Here is a 19,366-nt window from a genome sequence, read left to right as displayed (position 1 = left end):
ACACAGGAGTGGGTGACAGAGGAGACTGCAGAGGGCAGGTCCAGGGCAGGAGATCGAGAGAGGGCAGACCCAGGTCAGGAGGAGGTAGAGAGAGGGCAGCCGGAGCACCCCAAGGGGTGCCTCAAGAGCAGGTGGGGGCGGGGAGCCGAGGGGGCGGGCCGGCCATGTCCCACGGGACCTACTACGAGTGTGAGCCCCGAGGTGGCCAGCAGCCACTCGAGTTCTCAGGGGGCCGAGCTGGGCCCGGGGAGCTAGCGGACATGTGTGAGCATGAGGCCTCCATTGACCTCTCCGCCTACATCGAGTCTGGGGAAGAGCAGCTTCTCTCCGATCTCTTTGCCGTGAAGCCAGCGCCTGAGGCCAGAGGCCTCAAGGGCCCCGGAACCCCTGCCTTCCCCCACTACTTGCCGCCTGACCCTCGGCCCTTTGCCTACCCTTCACATACCTTCGGTCCAGACAGGAAGGCGCTGGGGCCTGGCATCTACAGCAGCCCAGGGAGCTACGACCCCAGGGCTGTGGCGGTGAAGGAGGAGCCCCGGGGGCCAGAGGGCAGCCGAGCTGCCAGCCGAGGCAGCTACAATCCCCTGCAGTACCAAGTGGCACACTGTGGGCAGACAGCCATGCACCTGCCCCCAACTCTGGCAGCACCCGGCCAGCCTCTGCGCGTTCTCAAGGTAAGAGCAGGCCAGCCCTCCTCCCTTCTGCCCGGGGCTGGAGAGGCTGGTGTGGACAGAACCCTGTGCCCCTGCTCATGCTGCTGAGTCTGTGTTTGGTGTTGCTCTGTGAAATGGACCCAACCCACAGTCCTCTGTGTTCACACCGCACCATGACCTCCCTTTCCTTCCCTGTGAATTCATTCCCACCCTGAATCCCCACCCGAAGCCCCTGTGGCAAGCTGACCTACTTGATCTCAGGCCCCGCCCCGCGCCGGCCTCTCTGCTGCTCACCATGCCCCCTCCTCCTGTTTCTCTGCCGCCTGCTTCTGTAAGAAATGTCTACTGGTCATAGAACGGGAGACTCAAGACAGATTGAGGGAAAGTGTACTCAGAAAGTGTGAGAACATTGGCTGGGTGTCGTGGCTCATGCCTGTAATCCCAGCGCTTTGGGAGGCCAAAGCAGGAGGGTCGCTTAAGGCCAGGGGTTGGAGACCAGCCTGGGCAACATAGCAAGTCTCCATCTTTACAAAAAAAGAAAGAAAGAAAGTGTGAGAACATAAAAGGGAGTTTTCGTCTCAAGCAGAGGACCCTGTGCATCTGCGTCACCATCTCCCAGAAGCAGAGCGATGATAGTTTTGACCTGAGAGACAGGAGCTGGCTCTGTATTCCTGTATTCCTTTGACGCAGCAAGTGTGACCTGGCTGCCGAGATTCCCGCCCCGCCTCCGCTCTGCCTCCTGGCCAGCCCTCACCTCTCCGTCTCTCCGTGCCTTCCCCTCCAGGCCCCTTTGGCCACCGCCGCACCCCCCTGCAGTCCCCTCCTGAAGGCGCCCTCCCCGGCTGGCCCCTTACACAAGGGCAAGAAGGCAGTGAACAAAGATAGCCTTGAGTACCGGCTGAGGCGGGAGCGCAACAACATCGCCGTGCGCAAGAGCCGGGACAAGGCCAAGAGGCGCATTCTGGAGACGCAGCAGAAGGTGCTGGAGTACATGGCAGAGAACGAGCGCCTCCGCAGCCGCGTGGAGCAGCTCACCCAGGAGCTAGACACCCTCCGCAACCTCTTCCGCCAGATTCCTGAGGCGGCCAACCTCATCAAGGGCGTGGGGGGTTGCAGCTGAGCCTGGCTGGTGGACTGTGGGCACCAGGCTCCCTGGTACGGCCTAACTCTGCGGACCCCCATCCTGCTGGGGGCCTAGAACCCTGTGACATAGACCATGGATAAATGGCAACCGGGGTGGCAAAGAAGGGCAGGACCCAGCATAATGATTATATGGCTGAATAAAGTTGCACTGTGACTGGGTGTTGGGACTGTTGGTTGTGTGTGTGTGTGTGTGTGTGTGTGTGTGTGTGTGTCATGGAGGACCCTGGGGACACAGGATGCATGTGGCTAGGTCCGCACCTCTTGTTTCCATGACCAAGTAGACATGTGGAAACACAGACATGCTGTCCACAGCCCACCCCCAATATACCACAGAACCAGGCCATGTATCTGTCACTCTGCTTTTCTCTCCCTGACATCCCCATCACCCCCTTCTGTGAGCTGAAGGCACATCCCCGCCCCCCACAGGACCTGGAGCACCTTTGTATGCTGTGCTAACAAAGATCTTCAGCTTTTAGGGAGATCCCGGCACCACACAGTCCTTCATGCCCAGGCCTGCTGATCCCAGGCTCACTCTCTCTCACCTTGAGGTATAGGTCTGGGAGCTCCTGCCCCAGGTGACCATGGGAAAATTCCTGATGGCTCTGCCATATTTATGGTCCCTTGATCCAGCCGGCCATCTCTTCTCTCCAGTTCCAAAGCCTCAGTCTACCAGATGGACACCCTCCCCACGCTGCTCCCACCTATCCATTTCCATCCTTTGTCCCTCATCCCTGAGGCTCCAGTTCCCTAAAGCTTGAGAATTGAGTGCATGGGACAGGAATCAGTTGGGAAAGACCTGGAGACCGGATTTGTGTATGAGAACACTGGTAACGAGGAGGATGACAATCTGCCTGTGCCAGGGAAACCCATCATCCGAAGCAGCATTTTCTTTTGCATTGGACTACAGCCTAAGAGACAGAATGGTACAGTAATTAAGAGCCTCAGTTTGAATCTTACTCTGCTACTTACTAGCTGTGAGCCTTGAGCCATTACTTCTCTCTGTGCCTCAGTTTCCTCATCTGCAAAATGGTTGCAATATTTTTACCCACTCCGTAGTGTTGTTATATTCATAAAAAAAGAAAACTTTGCATGTAATAAGCATATTTGTTATGATTCCTCCATTTTGCTGGAACTGAAAGGACCTCAGAGATCTCATCTAAACTCCTTTTGCAGGTAAGAAAACAGGCCGCAAAGAGGGGAAGGGACTTACCTGGAGTCACACAATTGTTTAGAGGCAGAACCAAAATTAGCTCCGTAAAATCACAGATCTCAAGATGTGCTGGGAGAGACCTCAAGAGATCATCTGGTGGGCTCTGCCCTCAGACCAGCAAGATAGGGTGAGCCACATTTTACAGATAAAGCAGTTGAGGGCCAGAGGGGATAAGAGGCTTCTCCTGACACTCACTGAGTCCCTTTGCTGCCTCAGTACGTGGTACCTGTCTCTCTACTCCACGCTACACTCTTCTCACAGATCCTCAGTACGAGTGTCACATGAATCACATTCAATGAAGAACAGTGCCCAACAGTGTCAGGGACCCAGGGACAGATTACGGGCTTGTTAAAGTCTCTCCTAGGCCAGTACTGTGAAAGCCTGAGTCAGACATCAAGGAATAATTTTCTGAGAGGGCGAGAGACTGGTGTGTGGATCATCCCAGATCTCTCTCCCTTCTTCAAATCTCCAGCAGTAGAGCCCTCCCACACCTCGGGCACCCATGTGCGGCATGTCTACCTTGCCCAGGACTCAGTCCTTTTCCTGCCTTTGCCTCTGTGTCTCTCGGGCACCTCTGTGTCCTGGAGGCCCGTGCCGCAGGTCTGGTTTGGAGGGACAGATCTGAACCTTCAATGGAGGGACCGATTGGAGCTTCCTGAGTTCAGAAGGGGGTAGGTACCAGTCTCTGTGGGCGCCTGGGAGAATCCTCACACCTTCCTTTCAGCCCAGGGGGATAGGTTGCATAAGGGGGGTTTGTACAGAACATGGTAAATGACTCAACCTCCGGATTTCCTCCTCTCAGCTCAAGACCACTGTCCCTTGACTTACTTTCAAGGTTCTGGGTGATGGGACCTGGGTTGCTTCAGCATCAAGCCCAGGCTTCGTTCCCACAGCTCTGAATTGCTTCTCCTCTCAGGCCCCCGCTCACCCAGTCAGGTCCTCAGGGCCGGTGCCTAGTGGAGCCTTCCTGACTGGCACCCAGCCTGGGGGAGTCACATCCCCGTCTCCCCACTGTGATCCTAGCGTGACGTGCAGCAGCTGAACACATCCCAATTCTTTGCGTCAGATCATATTCCAGGGGTGTGAGTCAGAGCCAGAGGGCACACTTCCTGAAGGAGGCTTTCAATCTGACCTCAATTGGTTTTGGCCAACGTAACTTATTCAACAAGTATTTGTTGAGTATCTTTTCTGGGAATGAGACAAGTTCTCAGCAGAAGGAGTAGGAAGAAAAAGTCAATAAACAAGTGTGCTGAATGTCTTCCTTTGCCCCTCCAGAACCCTCTCCACCACCCTTCATCACCCTACACAGTCCCCAGGTGGATGCCTCCCTACATCAACCAGCTTCTCAGGGAGTGGGGGGTGAGACTGGCAGAAGGAGAGTGATGGGAACCCCCTGCTGACCACAGTCCCTCTCCACAGTCCCTCCCAAAGGATTCCTGGCCCTCAGGCCCCCCCGTGCTGGGCTAGCCCAGGGGACTTCACCACTCCAGGAGCTTTCCCCGGATACTGTTGGTTCACATCTTCATAAAGCACCTTAATTAACTTCTCCTGCTTACTCCATTTGAATAGCCCATTGGAAAAACCAAATAAACCAACAGGTAGGGAGCTATTTTAGCTGGGGTGGCCAAGAAAGGTCTCTCTGAGGAAATGACATTTTAGTTAAAACTTGAAAAATTTTGAGAAGGAGGCAGGTATGTCTTTGAGTGTAAGCGTGAACAGAGGGAAGGGTAAATGCAAAAGCCCTAAGGTGACCAAGAAAAAGGAAGCCAGGAGTGGATGCTGAATGAAAGAAGGAAGGAGAGGATACGTAAGAAAAAGATGCACCTTCCCTCCAGAATGGGGCTGCAGGGGTTGCAAATGACTATTTTCATTCCCTCTGTCAAGGAGGATGGTGCCTAAGAAGCCGGGGGAGGTGGAGAGCAGGGTTCTCTCTGCCCCTGGATTCAGCTTTCCTGGCCCTTGATCCTCCTGTCACCTTCACCACAGTAAGGTTGTCCCCACTGGGGAAGGAGATGACAGAAAGGAGCCCAGGGAAGGGCAGTTAGCCAAACCCTGCCTGGGGAAAGTCACCAGGACCGGGGACTCGATAACGTTTGAAAACCAGCAAATCAAGGTCCAAACAGCACACACATGCAGTCCTATTGCTTCAGCGCCCACAGCTCAGGCCCACTTTTCTTTCTGGAGCAGAACTGGGGAGCAGAATGAGACTCCTGAGCTGAGAGACAGGACCTTAGGCCACAGGGAAGCTGCAGAGGAGAAGGCAGACTGTGGCGAGACACTGCAGAGGGAGGAAGCTGCCCAAGGTGAGTCTGCCAAGGTCAGTCAGCGGTGGCAGTGGCTTGTGAAAGCTGCCCCCACCCCCCCTGCTCGGTGCACACCTCCCCACCCCTCTACACAGATTGCCACATGCCTGGGCCCCCAGGGCCCCCATCCCAGTGTTGCAAGATCCCGGTTGGGGTTGTGGGTGGGAAGGGGCCTCTTCACCTCCACCCCCTACCCTGCTCCAAGCCAGTGAGGGGACTATGGGATGAAGGGGGCTGTTCAGGAGACGCTGAGGCAACAATAGGCAGGGCTGGCTGAGGGCCTGTGCGTCTCCTCTCGGACAGGCCAGTCACTTCCCATCACCCTCACCAGCCCCCCGCAGGCAGACCCCTCCTCCCGACTCAGCATGGGCCGCTCCAAAATGGGAGTGGCCCAAGCTGGACAGAACCCCTGGCTGGCCTCTTTCAGCTGCTTCCATAAGCAGGCCTGGCCTAGCCTCAGAAAACCTCAGTGGCACATGAGAAATTCTCCCCAAGGGGAGAGGGTGGGGGTTTTCAGAGGAAAATGGCAACAACTTAACTTTATCAAAATGGCCATCGATTCTGACTTCAGAGAGCAGTGGAAAGGCCCCAGGGCCTAGGAAGGGGCAGGCTTCTTGATAGGGAAAGACCCACCACAGAGCTGTAGCCTCTTGCTTCTCTTTTATTATTTATTTATTTATTTATGTATTTATTTTAGGTCCAGGGACAGACTAGATTTTTCCCTCAGATTTGCTTCCCTTTTAGAAGAAACAGGGCTCTGGGGGTAGGTACGGGCAAGCCACACATAGAATGGATCCATCCCCTACGCCCCATGAGCTAAGCTTCACCCTGGAGTCCTAAACTGTCCAAACCCCTATTGCCCCCCCACACACACCTAGCACTGTCACCCCTGGCCAGGCTATCCAACCTTGCTGCAATCGGGACGGTTTGCAAAACGCCTTCTAGCTCCCGCTTTGTCACCATCTGAGGTTAGGACTGTACTCAGGAGATAAGCTCAGGCCCCACCCGCTCGTCCCCAGTGAGACTGCTGGCCTGCTGCAATCGGGACGGTTTGCAAAACCCCTGCTGGCTGCAGCTCTGTCACCATCTGAGGTTAGGGCTGCACCCTAAGATAAAGCCTAGCTCCTCCCTCCAGCCCTGCCTTCAAACCTCACAGGCAGCATGGTCCCAAGAAACAGAGCTCCTGGGAGCCCACTCAGGGTCTGGAAGCATTACACAGGTCCAGTGCAAAGACCCCTTCTCCTTGGTCCTCCCCTCACTCTTTCTCTCCTCCATCCCCAGCCTCACCTTTGCATACTGTCCTCATTACCATCCTCTCCTCACTCTCCATCTACTCACCTTCTATCTTCTATCCTCACCCTTCCATCCCTCACCTCCCTCCTGCCTTCTCACCACATTCATTTACTCAAAAAATACATACTAAACACCTACTTGAAGCCAAGCACTTTGTTATAGAAGCTACGGGACACATAAGGAGAACAGTCCCTGCCCTTTGGGGGTGTATAGATTAGTGAGAGTGACAAACATAAGACCACAAACAAACTGTGGGCAGTGTCATCTAGCAAAAGGGGTGACTGATGGCCGATATTAACATGGGTACCTGATTTAAATGTGAGGGTCGGGCAAGGCTTCTTCGAAGGGGTAACATATTGGCGGATATCTAAATGGTGAGTAGGAATTCATCCGGCAAAAAGTGGGGGTTCCCAACAGAAAGAAAAGTATACGCAAATGTTCCCAAGCAGGTCCTTCTCATTCACTGACTGAAGGCTAGGGGTGCAGGGCAAGATGCTGGGAGGAGGCAGAGAGGCTTGAAGAAGCTGAGGCCAGAAGCTCCCTTAGATGGGATTCAGAGCATCAGAGGGAGAACTGGCCTTCCAAGGGAAGAAGACATCTCCTCTTTTTTAACAAGAAACAGAGGAGATGGCAACAGAATCAAATACAAATAGGTTTGTAGCAGGCTGGGGCTGTTCCTATCTTATGGCTTTTATTTTCACCATGAAAGAAGAGATAACCAAAAGTCACTGAGCAGGAGAGGAGGCTGGAGGTTTGAAAGTATAAAATCTGGCCGGGCGTGGTGGCTCACGCCTGTAATCCCAGCACTTTGGGAGGCCGAGGCAGGCAGATCACAAGGTCAGGGATCGAGACCATCCTGGCTAACACAGTGAAACCCCGTCTCTACTAAAAATACAAAACATTAGCTGGGCGTAGTGGCGGGCGCCTGTAGTCCCAGCTACTCAGGAGACTGAGGCAGGAGAAGGGTGTGAACCCAGGAGGCAGAGCTTGCAGTGAGCCGAGATTGAACCACTGCACTCCAGCCTGGGCGACAGAGTGAGACTCCGTCCAAAAAAAAGAAAAAAAAGAAAGAAAGTATAAAATCCTAGTTGGTGAGGGTAGAAGAGGGAGCTCATTGCTGAGATTTCTGACTTGAGAGCACCCAACTGAAGTTGACGATGACCACTTTAGAGTGACATGTCCTCTGGGATGATTTTGTCCAGTGGTCCTTAGATGCTTGAGAGCAAGTGTGGAGAAAACAAATGTTAGGTCCATCTAGAGTTGAGACTTAACCAGGGAGATGAGATGGAAAGGACAGACAGGGGAGAGGAGTTGAAGGCATTAACAAAAGGGGATTGCAGTGGTGAGCCTGGAACCTAAGGCAGAGAATGTGAGATGTGAAGATGGGAAGGGCTGTGGTTCCTCATGAGCTTAATAGAACAGCTGCTGGGAGCCAGCTTGAGCAAACCACCATAAGGAAAGGAGATTCTATCAGCGTGGGATGTTTGATTCCGTTATTTCATAGGTGCTGCAGTTTCTGGTGGTGATAAGGCTCTGGGTATGGCCCTGGGAGAGGCTCACTAGGAGGAATGGAGGAGATTGTTAGAGACAGAGGGTGAGGGAGCCAAGAGGCCAGCCTGCCAGGGGGAGCATCCATATGAATGATGACCCCACCTGGACAACAGCTCTCCTCCTACCAGCCTCTCTCCACAGTCGACATTTCTCTCATCTCCATGCAGTTCCTCATCAACATCCTCTCTCCTTATCCCTAACTTCCTACCACCACACCCTTTTTCTCCTCTTCATCCCATCCTCTCTAACTTCTGTTCTTTTGTCTAACCCCATCCTCTCTTATTCTTCCATCCTCTTTCCTTATCCCCGTTCTCTCCTCATCACCTCCTTTTCTCCTCACCCTCTTCCCCTCATCACTACACACTGGAGAAGCAGGATTACACAGTGGGTTCAAGCGCGTGCTCAGATGCCTAACTATGTCGGTTCAACTCTTACACTGCCACTTACCACCTATGTACCTTGCCTAATTTTGCTGTACCTTGATTGTAAAATTGGGATAATAATAATGCCTACCTCATGAGGTGGCTGAAAGAACTATATGAGTATAAAGCACTTGGGCTGGGCATGGTGGCTCACGCCTGTAATCCCAGCACTTTGGAGAGACAAAGCAGGTGGATCACTTTGAGCTCAGGAGTTTGAGCCCGAGCAACATGGCAAAATCCCATCTCTACTAAGCATACTAAAATTAGCCAGGTGTGGTGGCATATGCCTGTAATCCCAGCTACTTGGGGGGCTGAGGCTGGAGAATCACTTGAACTCAGAAGGCAGAGGTTGCAGTGAGCCGGGATCATGCCACTGCACTCCAGCCTGGGTGACAGAGCAAGACTCTGTCTCAATCAATCAATCATTCAATCAATAAAATAAAATAAAATGCTTAGAACAACATGTAGGCACAAAGCTGTGCCCCATAAAATGAATATTATTCTCACTCTTTCCCTACCTCCTTGCTCCTTCCTCCTTCCTCATCTTCATCTTCTTACCTCCATTACTGCGCTGCAACTACTTCATACCTCTTTACAGAGGCAGAGACAAATAAGACTCAGCCCCTGCCCACCATCTAGCAGCGAAAAAAATACAAAAATAAATGTCAGGATAACATAATAAGACAGCTCCTTCAAAGATGTGAAAGAAATGCTACTGGAGAACAGAAGATTTGAGAACTATCTCTACCTGGGGGAGCAAAGAAGTCTCAACCAGCAGATAACCTCTGGGTTGGATCTTGAAAGATGAAGAAGAATTTGCAGTGTAAAGAGGAGAAAGATTAAAAATTAGCTGGGCATGGTGTACTTGTGGTTCTAGTTACTTGGGAGACTGAGGCAGGAGAATCGCTTGAGTCCAGGTTGAGGCTGCAGTGAGCCATGATCGCACCACTGCACAGAAGCATGGGTGACAAAGTAAGACCCTGTCTCAAAAAATTAAAAATCTAAATTTTAAAAAGACAGGAAGGATTTATTAAAATGCATGAAGTTCTTCCACCCGCAAGTTTGAAGTTAAGATCAGCCCATACCGTGGCCAGAGCACACCCTGTCTCAGTACGGCCACAGGGGAGCAGCAGAGCATTAGGAGCTGCAGACTTAGGCCAGAAAAACCTAAGAAATCTGGGGGGAAAAAAGACTTCAGACACTTAGAGAATAAGACTAGCTTTGCCTTAGGGAAAAAACAACAGTCCTTTAAAGATGTGTACACATGATCGCACCACTGCACTCCGCCTGAGCGACAGAGCGAGACTCCGTCTCAAAAAAAAAAAAAAAAAGATTTGTACACATGGTGATAATAAAAAACAGTCCAGCTGTGGTGGCTCATATCTGTAATCCCAGTGCTTTGGGGGATCACTTCAGGCCAGGAGTTGGAGACCAGCTTGGGAAAGCCAGCAAGACCCTGTCTCTACAAAAAATTTAAAAATTAGCCAGGCATGGTGGCACACACCTGCAGGAGGCTGAGGTAGGAGGAGGGCTTGAGCCCAGGAGTTCGAGACTGCAGTGAGCTATGATCATGCCACAGAACTCCAGCCAGGGTCACAGAGCAAGACCCTATATCAAAAATAAATGAAAATAAAATTAAATTTTTAAAATATGCCAGGCATGGTGGCTCACGCCTGTGATCGCAGCACTTTGGGAGGCTAAGGTGGGCAGATCACTTGAGCTCAGGAGTTCAAGGCCAGGCTGGGCAACATGGCGAAACCCTGTCTCTACAAAAAATACAAAAATTAGCTGATCACTATGGTGCACACCTGCAGTCCCAGCTACTCGGGTGGCTGGGGTGGGAGGACTGCTTGAGCCCAGGAGGTTGTGGCTGCAGTGAGCTGTGATTGCACCACTGCACTCCAGCCTGGGGACAGAGCAAGACCATGTCTCAAAAAAAATAAAATAGTATAATAATAAATCTAAGTAAATAATAAAAGAACAGTTCTCCTCTGCATTGACAGTGTATATAATATGTATTCTTTTTTTTTTAAGAGATGGGGGTCTCCCTATGTCGCCCAGGATGGCCTCAAACTCCTGGACTCAAGTGATCATCCCACCTCAGCCTCCCAAAGTGCTGGGATTACAAGCATGAGCCACTGTGTATAATACGTATTTTTTTATTTAGTATTTACCATAAACCACACACTGTTTGTTCTCAGTGCTTTATAAATATTCACTTACTTCTCAACAACCCCAAAAGTACAGTCACCCCTGTTTTACAGATGTGAAAACCGGGGCACTTGGTCAAATTTACATATACATTTCTTTAGATAAAAAGTGGCAGAGTGTGTTTGCCTCTAGAGTTTGGGTGTGTGAAAGCCAAGACCCTGGGCCCCTGGAGGGTCACTGAAAAATCAGACATGAGGCAGATTGAGTAATAGGAGAAAAGGCATACACATTTATTTATTCATTTATTTAGAGACAGAGTTTTGCTCTTGTTGCCCAGGCTGGAGTGCAATGGCGCCATCTTGGCTCACTGCAACCTCCGCCTCCCGGGTTCAAGCGATTCTCCAAATGCATACACATTTATTTAACATGTACATATGAGAACCTTCAGAATGAAGACCTAACCCCACCCCCACGAAGTACAGCTTATATATCATCTTGAGGTTACAGGAAGAATGGTGCCTTGGATCCTAGCAAAACAGGTTATAGGAGGGGTGAAAAACAGGAATTCTGTTGAGGGGCAATAAATGATTACTAAGGAGAATGAATGGATCTGGGAACAGAGATTAACTTGTAAACAGTCGTAACAGTGAAAAGGCCTGTTCAGGTGTGGTTACATTCTTGGTCTTAGGGGAAGAAGAAAAAAACTGCTTTACTTGTTGAATCTGGATCTTAGGCAGATAGGGCCTGTGCTTTGGGAGAGATGAGGGGTGTGGCTGTGTGTGTATGGGGGTAAGGCAGGATGGTCAGAGACCTTGAGGCTTCTTCTTCAGTTCAGCATGTCAATGCTGTATTTTGGGTTACGGTTTCTGAGCCCCAACAGGTGTCTCCCTTGTAATCAGTAGTTTCAACCACAGTTTTGGCATGTGAAAGTATAAAATCCTTGGGAAGTCAGCAGCCCTACTCTAAACTCTAGTCCATGTCGGTCACCAATTAGCTATTAAAATATACTACCTAAAACAGCTGTTTCTTCAAAAGTTAAATAATGGGGTTAGGTTCTATGTCTTCCTCCACACACTGAAGGCCAGGCCCGAAGGGCTATGCTGAGTGGTGTGGACACAAAGACCAACAGGAAGCAGGCTTACCTTCAAGGACTTCAGGATGTGGAGGGAGAGCCGCTAAGCCAACAATTATAACAGAGGATGACAGTGTTCTGTTAGGAGCTGGGAGGAGAGGCCCCTCCTGTGAGGTGGTTCCCCACCCGCTGTGCCGGGTGTGGAATTTGGGCTGGGGGTATTAAGAAAGGCTTCCAAGGGTAATTACCAGAAAGGTAGGAATTAGCCAGGCAGGCAGGGGAGTGGGGGTATCCAAGCAAGGGAAACAGGATGTGAAAGCACAGCATGAGCAAAGAAAACAGAGTTCCTTAAGAATATCCTTGAACATTAATGTCCATTTTAAGAGTTTCTTGGCCGGGCGCGGTGGCTTACGCCTATAATCCCAGCACTTTGGGAGCCCGAGGCAGGTGGATCACTTGAGGTCAGGAGTTCGAGACCAGCCTGGCCAACATAGTGAAACCCCATCTCTACTAAAAATACAAAAAAAAAAATTAGCTGGGTGTGGTGGCGGGCGCCTGTAATCCCAGCTACTTTGGAGGCTGAGGCAGGAGAATCGGTTGAACCCAGGAGGCAGAGTTTGCGGTGAGCCAAGATTGCACCATTGCACTCCAGCCTGGGTGAGAAGAGCAAAACTCAAAAAGACAAAAAAAAAAAAAAAAAAAAAAAAAGTTTCTTTTCCCTCCTCTGCATGCCTATAAGCAGCTTCTGTGAAACCTAACAGACCTAACACAACAGCCTCTTAGAGGAGGTGTCAGTCAACTAACATGTATTTGTTGAGCACCCACTAAGAGCCCTACATAGATGTAGGAGATCCTAGAAGTCTTGTAGTTTAGTTAGAGGCCACCCAGTTCTGAAACTGGGGCTAGTGAAGTGCAGAAGCCTTGTTTGCCCACGTCCAGTGAGGCCAGCAGGCAACTACAAAGCAAAGAATACCTCTGTCCCCCACTTCCCCTATTATGGTGACACCAGTTTTCTAGTTCCATGAAGGTTCCAAGGTTTTCTACTCAGAAAGGCACAAGAAATAGGATGAGGGATGGAAAGGATTAGGAAAGAGTTCCCAGTCAGGCACAGTGGCTCACACCTGTAATCTCAGCACTTTGGGAGGCTGAAGCAGGAGGATCACTTGAGGCCAGGAGTTTGAGACCAGCCTGGACAACATAGAGAGGCTCCATCTCTACAAAACAAACAAACAAAAAACAAGGAAAGAGTTTCATCATGGATAAGGCAGGCTCCTCTTTGGAAAGGTCAGCTGAGGCCTCAGAATAACACTTCCCCTCCCCCCAGCACTCCACCTCTGGCACCTCTGGAAGAGGGTGGTTCATATCCGACCTCCTGGCAGGGAACTGTAGACTGAGTCAACAACATTCAAATCTTGAAAAAATAAACAAGAGTAGTGGGGGGCATAGGTGAAAAATAATAAAGAGAGGAAAGCCAGAAACAGTGAGCCAGGGAACAAGGGGACGTAAGACAGGATCCAGGCTGTGTCTACGGAGAGACACAGAAGGGAGATGCTGCTGCTGCTGCTGCTGCTGCTGCTGCTGCCACCACTAGTCCTCAGGGTTGCTGCAAGCCGATGTCTACATGATGAGACACAGAAGTCTGTGAGCCTTCTCAGGCCTCCTTTCTCCCAACTCCCCCCAAAATCTCGCTCTTCCTCCCTCACCCTCCCTAGCTCCGGTGATCCTCAACCCCTACGAATCCAAACCTGCTATCTAGGAGATCGTATATCAGATGGAGCTTGGGATCCTGAGGGAGAAGGGACGAGAGGGGGATCCCGAGCCCTGGCCGCAGTGAGAGAGGCAACTCAGCGAATCCAGGCTGTTCTAGCAGGTGAGTGAGGGAACAGAGGTGTCAGGGAGGGCTGAGGAGCAGAGAGGTCCAGGGGAGGAAGATCAACCCAGAAAAAGAACTGGAATTCCAAGATATGGGGGAAACTGACCTCTTGTCAAGTCCCCCCAGTGCAAGGACCCCTGCTTCTGAGTCGAGACCCTGCACAGTATTGCCACGCTGTCTGGGGAGATCCAGATATCCCAAACTACCACAGGTGAGTTCATGTCATTGACAATGTATGTAATTCTTCTTCAGGGATACCCAGAAATGTCCTCAGCTCACCTACAGATATTCATTCTTATAGGTGCAGCCTCTTGAACCCAGGGTACAAAGGAGAGAGTTGCCTGGGGGCAAAGGTGAGATTGAGTCAACAACACTGAAATCTTGAAAAAATAAGGGTGGTGGGGGGATAAGCAGAGAGATAGTAAAGAGAGGAAAACCAGAAATAAGTACACCAGGGAAGAAGGGGACGGAAGACAGGATCCTGAGCAGGCTCACCTCTCAGTCTCAGGGATCTGGAGATCTGCAGCCTGCCATGACCATTCCAAGACCACCAGCATCAGAGTTACTTAGTGTGCTTCTTAAAGATGTAGATTCCTGAGCTCCTCTCCTTGCTAAAATTTAGTAAATCAGAGACTGGGGGTGAAGGGGCAGAACTCTGTATTCTAGCCAGCTGCATAGATAACACTAAGACAGACCAAAGAGATTCATTCTCCCCTACTCCTCATACCCAATTTCCTACTGTTCCAGCCCGTCTGCTAATGCAACATTTCACTCCCTGCCAGATTCCTGACACCCATCTTCGCGGTTATGCTTTGTGGCCAGAGCAGGGTCCCCCACAACTGGTCCAGCCAGATGGGCCTGGGGTCCAAAACACTGATTTTCTCCTGTATGTACGGGTTGCTCACACTTCCAAGTGCCACCAAGAGGTGAAGTTCAAATCAAATCTCCTTTCCCTGCTGTCTCTCTCAATCTTAAATCTCATGAGGAGGGTTAGAGAGCATAAAAGCAGTTTTGTTTTGTTTTGTTTTGTTTTATTTTGCTTTTGTTTTGAGACAGAGTCTCACTCTGTTGCCCAGGCTGGAGTACAGCGGCCTGATCACAGCTCACCGCAGCCTTGACCTCCTGGGCTCAGGTGATCCTCCCATCTCAGCCTCCTGAGTAGCTAGGATTACAGGCATGCACCACCATGTCCGGCTAATTTTTTGTATTTTTTTTGTAGAGACGGGGTTTTGTCATGTTGCCCAGGCTGTGTCTCAAACTCTCGGGCTCAAGCAATCTGCCCGCCTTGGCTTCCCAAAGTGTCAGGATTACAGGCGTGAGCCACCATGCCCAGCCAAAAGCAGTTTTTATTAAGTTGTGCTTATTTGGGATAACTTAGGGAATGCTAGTAACGTTTGGGTAAAGGCTACCCCCATCCACAGCCATCCCTCGATACCACTCCTGCAGAGTTCTGCAGAGTCCCCTGGTCCTCCATTTTCAGAGGACTTCTTCTACTTGTGATACCCTATTTTTCTCCTTTCCGGCCCTACCCTGTCCTGGCCCATCCACAGCCCTCTGTCATAGCCTACGCTGTCTGCTGCCAGCTGGACTCACAAGACAGGCCCCTCGCTGGTACCATTGTCTACTGTGCCCAACATCTCACCAGCTCCAGCCTCAGCCACAGTGACATCGTCATGGTGACTGCTGCATGATGAATAGGGAGAAGCAAACAGGTTGCAGGGTAGGGGGCCAGGTTACTCAGTTTCCCATTAAGTCAAAGAACCCACAGAGGATGGAATAGAAGGTGTCTCAAACTCTAGGAAGAGCTGATTGGGCAGAGGGGTTATAGAGTGGTTTGGTCAATCCTGCTGCAAATTCGGCCCCCTTACTGGGCTGTCATTTGTCCTTAGGCCACACTACATGAATTGCTCCATGCCTTGGGTTTCTCTGGACAGCTCTTCAAGAAATGGCGAGACTGCCCCTCAGGAGTCAGCGGTAAATGAGAGGAATGAGGTTAAGGACTTCCCACAATCAACCAGAGGAAATTCACTATCTCATAACCTCCTTCCTTCTAATTTTACTTCACCCTTCCTAAGTTTTCCTCTCCTCGTATTGCCTTCTTCCCTTTCTGCAGTTAGAGAGAACTGTTCTACAAGGCAACAAGTGACAAGGCAAGATGAGTGGGGACAACTGCTTCTCACCACCCCAGCTGTTAGCCTCAGCCTGGCCAAACATTTGGGAGTGCCAGGGGCTTCCCTGGGTGTTCCCTTGGAAGAAGAGGTGAGAATGAGAACACCTTGGGGTGATGGAAGAAAGGAGTAGCCAGGTAACAACCAGCCATCTGCCACCTCCTCCAGGAGGGCCTTTTGTCCTCACACTGGGAGGCCAGAATACTCCAGGGTTCTTTAATGACTGCTACCTTTGATGGAGCCCAGCGCACTCGACTCGACCCAATCACCCTCGCTGCCTTCAAAGACTCAGGCTGGTACCAGGTCAACCACAGCGCTGCAGAGGAGCTGTTGTGGGGCCAGGGTGAGAAATAAGGGAGACCTGCAGAGAGGCACTCATGACCCAAGTCAGCTCTGGGGGAAGTGGGAGGCTGGAGGGGTGTCTGTTGCTGATGTATAATCGAAGCTGTGAGGATAGCTGGTGCTGAAGGATGTTTGGGCTTCATTTGTTGAGGGCTCTCTTTCCTTCTCTTCTCATCTATCAAGCAGGATCTGGCCCACAATTTGGCTTGGTGACCACATGTGGGACTGGCTCCTCAGACTTCTTCTGTACTGGCAGGTGCGTGTGCTGAGTGGTTAGGGGACTATATGGCTGTCACTGATTCTAGTGTCACTCTACCATCCATTCCACACAGTGGGCTGGGATGCCACTACCTGCACCTGGACAAGGGAAGCTGCTTCTCAGACCCCATGCTGGAAGGCTGCCGCATGTACAAGCCCTTAGCCAATGGCGTGAGTAGATAAGAGAGCAGACAATGAAACTGAGTGGGTCTGGAAGGCAGTCAACTTCAAAGGCATCAGAACCAACACTATTCTACCTTCTGACCTGCCCTTCAGAGTGAATGCTGGAAGAAGGAAAATGGATTCCCTGCTGGGGTGGAGAATCCCCATGGGGAGATCTACCATCCCCAGAGCCGTTGCTTCTTTGCCAACCTCACTTCACAGCTGTTCCCTGGGGATAAGCCCAGGCATCCTTCTCTTACCCCACACCTCAAGGAAGCAGAGCTCATGGGCCGCTGCTACTTACATCAATGCACAGGGAGGGGAGCTTACAAGGTGCAGGTAGAGGGCTCACCTTGGGTCCCATGCCTTCCTGGAAAGGTTATACAGGTGGGTATCATAAGAGGAATAGTTGCAGCATACTGGCAAAAAGAAGTCGGGAAATACTTGTATGGTGGTACTGTCCAACCTGTTTTGATGTGCATGCAGTTTTCCTAAGTATCCACTGAGTCCATGACTCTGATCTAGAATATACATTTTCCTTAGAAGGAAGACTTGAACAGATAAGGCAAAACCATATCCTGCTACATATTTCCTTGCAGATACCTGGGTACTATGGTCTTCTCTTCTGTCCCCGGGGTCGGCTGTGTCAGACTAATGAAGATATCAATGCTGTTACTTCCCCACCTGTGAGTCTTTCAACCCCAGATCCACTATTCCAGCTCTCTTTAGGATTAGCTGGGCCTCCAGGACACTCTCTGGGGAAGGAACAGCAAGAAGGGCTAGCTGAAGCAGTACTGCAGGCTTTGGCGAGCAGAGGCGGCACTGGCAGGTAAAAGCTTGAGTATTTATACAATGGGCCAAGGAGAATCCCTGAGTCCTTTACTTTATGACTCTACTCTGAAGAGTTGTTGTTCATCCCACTTTTTTTTTTTTAACTTTATTATTATTATTAAAGTTTTAGGGTACATGTGCACAATGTGCAGGTTACATATGTATACATGTGCCATGCTGGTGTGCTGCACTCATTAACTCGTCATTTAGCATTGGGTATATCTCCTAATGCTATCCCTCCCCCCTCCCCCCACTCCACAACAGTCCCGAGTGTGATGTTCCCCTTCCTGTGTCCATGTGTTCTCATTGTTCAATTCCCATCTATGAGTGAGAACATGCGGTGTTTGGTTTTTTGTCCTTGCGATAGTTTACTGCGAATGATGATTTCCAATTTCATACATGTCCCTACAAAGGACATGAACGTTCACCCCACTCTTAAGCCTGCACCTGTTTCATGAGATATACTCTGCCAGGAACTATACCTCTATTAAAAGATTCAAATGTCCATTTAGGTGCTATTTCCACAGCCCATCAATTACCACTAGCTTGGTGTTTACTGTGCATATGTGGAAGTCCCCTGGCTGCCAAGGGCCTTCAGTTGCTACGCTGCACAAGGCCCTGACTCTGACTCTCCAGAAAAAACCCCTAGAAGTGTATCATGGAGGAGCCAACTTTACCACACAACCCAGCAAGTAAGATATTCCAAGTACTTTTCTTTCAAATCCATGGAGTCCGGATGTTTGAAGTTAAATTTATTAAGCACTCACTCATGTGTATATTGTCCTAGACAGGGTTGCGTTTCAGAGAACAAAGATCCCTAACACGATCATCCAGTCCTGTCACTACCTGGCTCCCTCCTCCCATACAATAACACATTCCCCCATCTCTAGGACATATGGATCTTAGTTCCCCCCCACCTTTTTTTTCTTCTTTTTTGAGACAGTCTCACTCTGTCACCCAGGCTGGAATGCAGTGGGGTGATCTCAGCTCACTGTGGCCTCAACCTCCCTAGGCTCAAGTGATTTACCCACCTCAGCCTCCCAAGTAGCTGGGACTACAGGTGCACACCACCATGCCAGCTAATTTTTTTATTTTTGGTAGAGACAGTTTCACCATGTTGCCCAGGCTTGTCTCCAACTCCTGAGCTAAAGCAACCCACCCGCCTCTGCCTCCCAAAGTGCTGGGAGCCACTGCCACCACTCCCAGCCCCCTTCCTTTCTTAAGCACTGTTAGGGATTGTGTCTAGTTACCTAAAGAACATAGACTGACTCTTCCCTTAAGCCACTTCTCTCCCTGCCAAGTTAGGTCTTCTTCCAATAATGTAAGATGCTAGAAGACTTAGATCTTGATTTTATTTCTACTTTCAGGTTCGATAGTCCCTCTTAATGATTTCCTGTTTAGCTTAATGCTTGGATGAGGCGGGGCTTCATGAGCTCTATCTTTAAGGGTAAAGCCCCTTAGCCAGACAGGGTGGCGCAGCATGCGCCTGTAGTCCCAGCTATTCGGAAGGCTGAGGCAGGAGAATTGCTTGAGCCTGGGAGGCAGAGGTTATGGTGAGCCAAGATCACACCACTGCACTCCAGCCTGGGCAACAGACCAAGACCTTCTCTCCAAAAAAAAAAAAAAAAAAAAAAAGGTAATGCCCCTTTATCTACTAAGCCTAGACATTATTCCACGCCAAATATTACCTTCTATGTTCCTAGGTTGCTGGTTACTTCTGACCATGATCCCTCCATGACCCACCTAAGGCTGTCCATGGGACTCTGCCTAATGCTGCTAATCCTGGTGGGTGTACTGGGAACCACAGCCTACCAGAAAAGAGCCACCCTTCCTGTGAGACCATCTGCCTCTTACCATTCACCACAGCTCCACAGCACAAGGGTCCCAGTTAGAGAAATAAGGGAGGTGTGATGTTGCCCAGAACATGACAGGGG

At 50.5% G+C, this 19,366-nt stretch overlaps 2 protein-coding genes across 2 annotated transcripts; both read left to right on the top strand.

The window, feature by feature from the left end:
- CEBPE (CCAAT enhancer binding protein epsilon) lies at positions 1-1,955 on the top strand. Its single transcript, XM_054448865.1, has 2 exons — positions 1-674; positions 1,438-1,955. Exons 1-2 carry the CDS (start codon positions 165-167, stop codon positions 1,771-1,773), a joined length of 846 nt encoding a protein of 281 aa, XP_054304840.1. The 5' UTR covers positions 1-164; the 3' UTR covers positions 1,774-1,955.
- An 11,343-nt stretch (positions 1,956-13,298) lies between these two features.
- On the top strand, positions 13,299-19,343 carry CIROP (ciliated left-right organizer metallopeptidase). The gene is given in 16 exon segments (XM_063651438.1): positions 13,299-13,668; positions 13,798-13,882; positions 13,973-14,024; positions 14,454-14,602; positions 14,728-14,803; positions 14,891-14,986; positions 15,222-15,347; positions 15,561-15,645; positions 15,785-15,930; positions 16,008-16,182; positions 16,368-16,437; positions 16,514-16,610; positions 16,716-16,988; positions 17,201-17,430; positions 17,945-18,124; positions 19,136-19,343. Coding segments are annotated over 16 exon segments (2,370 nt in total). The 5' UTR covers positions 13,299-13,346.
- The last annotated feature ends 23 nt before the right edge of the window (positions 19,344-19,366 follow it).

The sequence above is a fragment of the Pongo pygmaeus genome, chromosome 15, assembly GCF_028885625.2.
Source record: "Pongo pygmaeus isolate AG05252 chromosome 15, NHGRI_mPonPyg2-v2.0_pri, whole genome shotgun sequence".
Lineage (NCBI taxonomy): Eukaryota > Metazoa > Chordata > Mammalia > Primates > Hominidae > Pongo > Pongo pygmaeus.
Note: the sequence above shows the minus strand (reverse complement) of the source record. Positions and strands in the feature narration are given on the sequence as shown.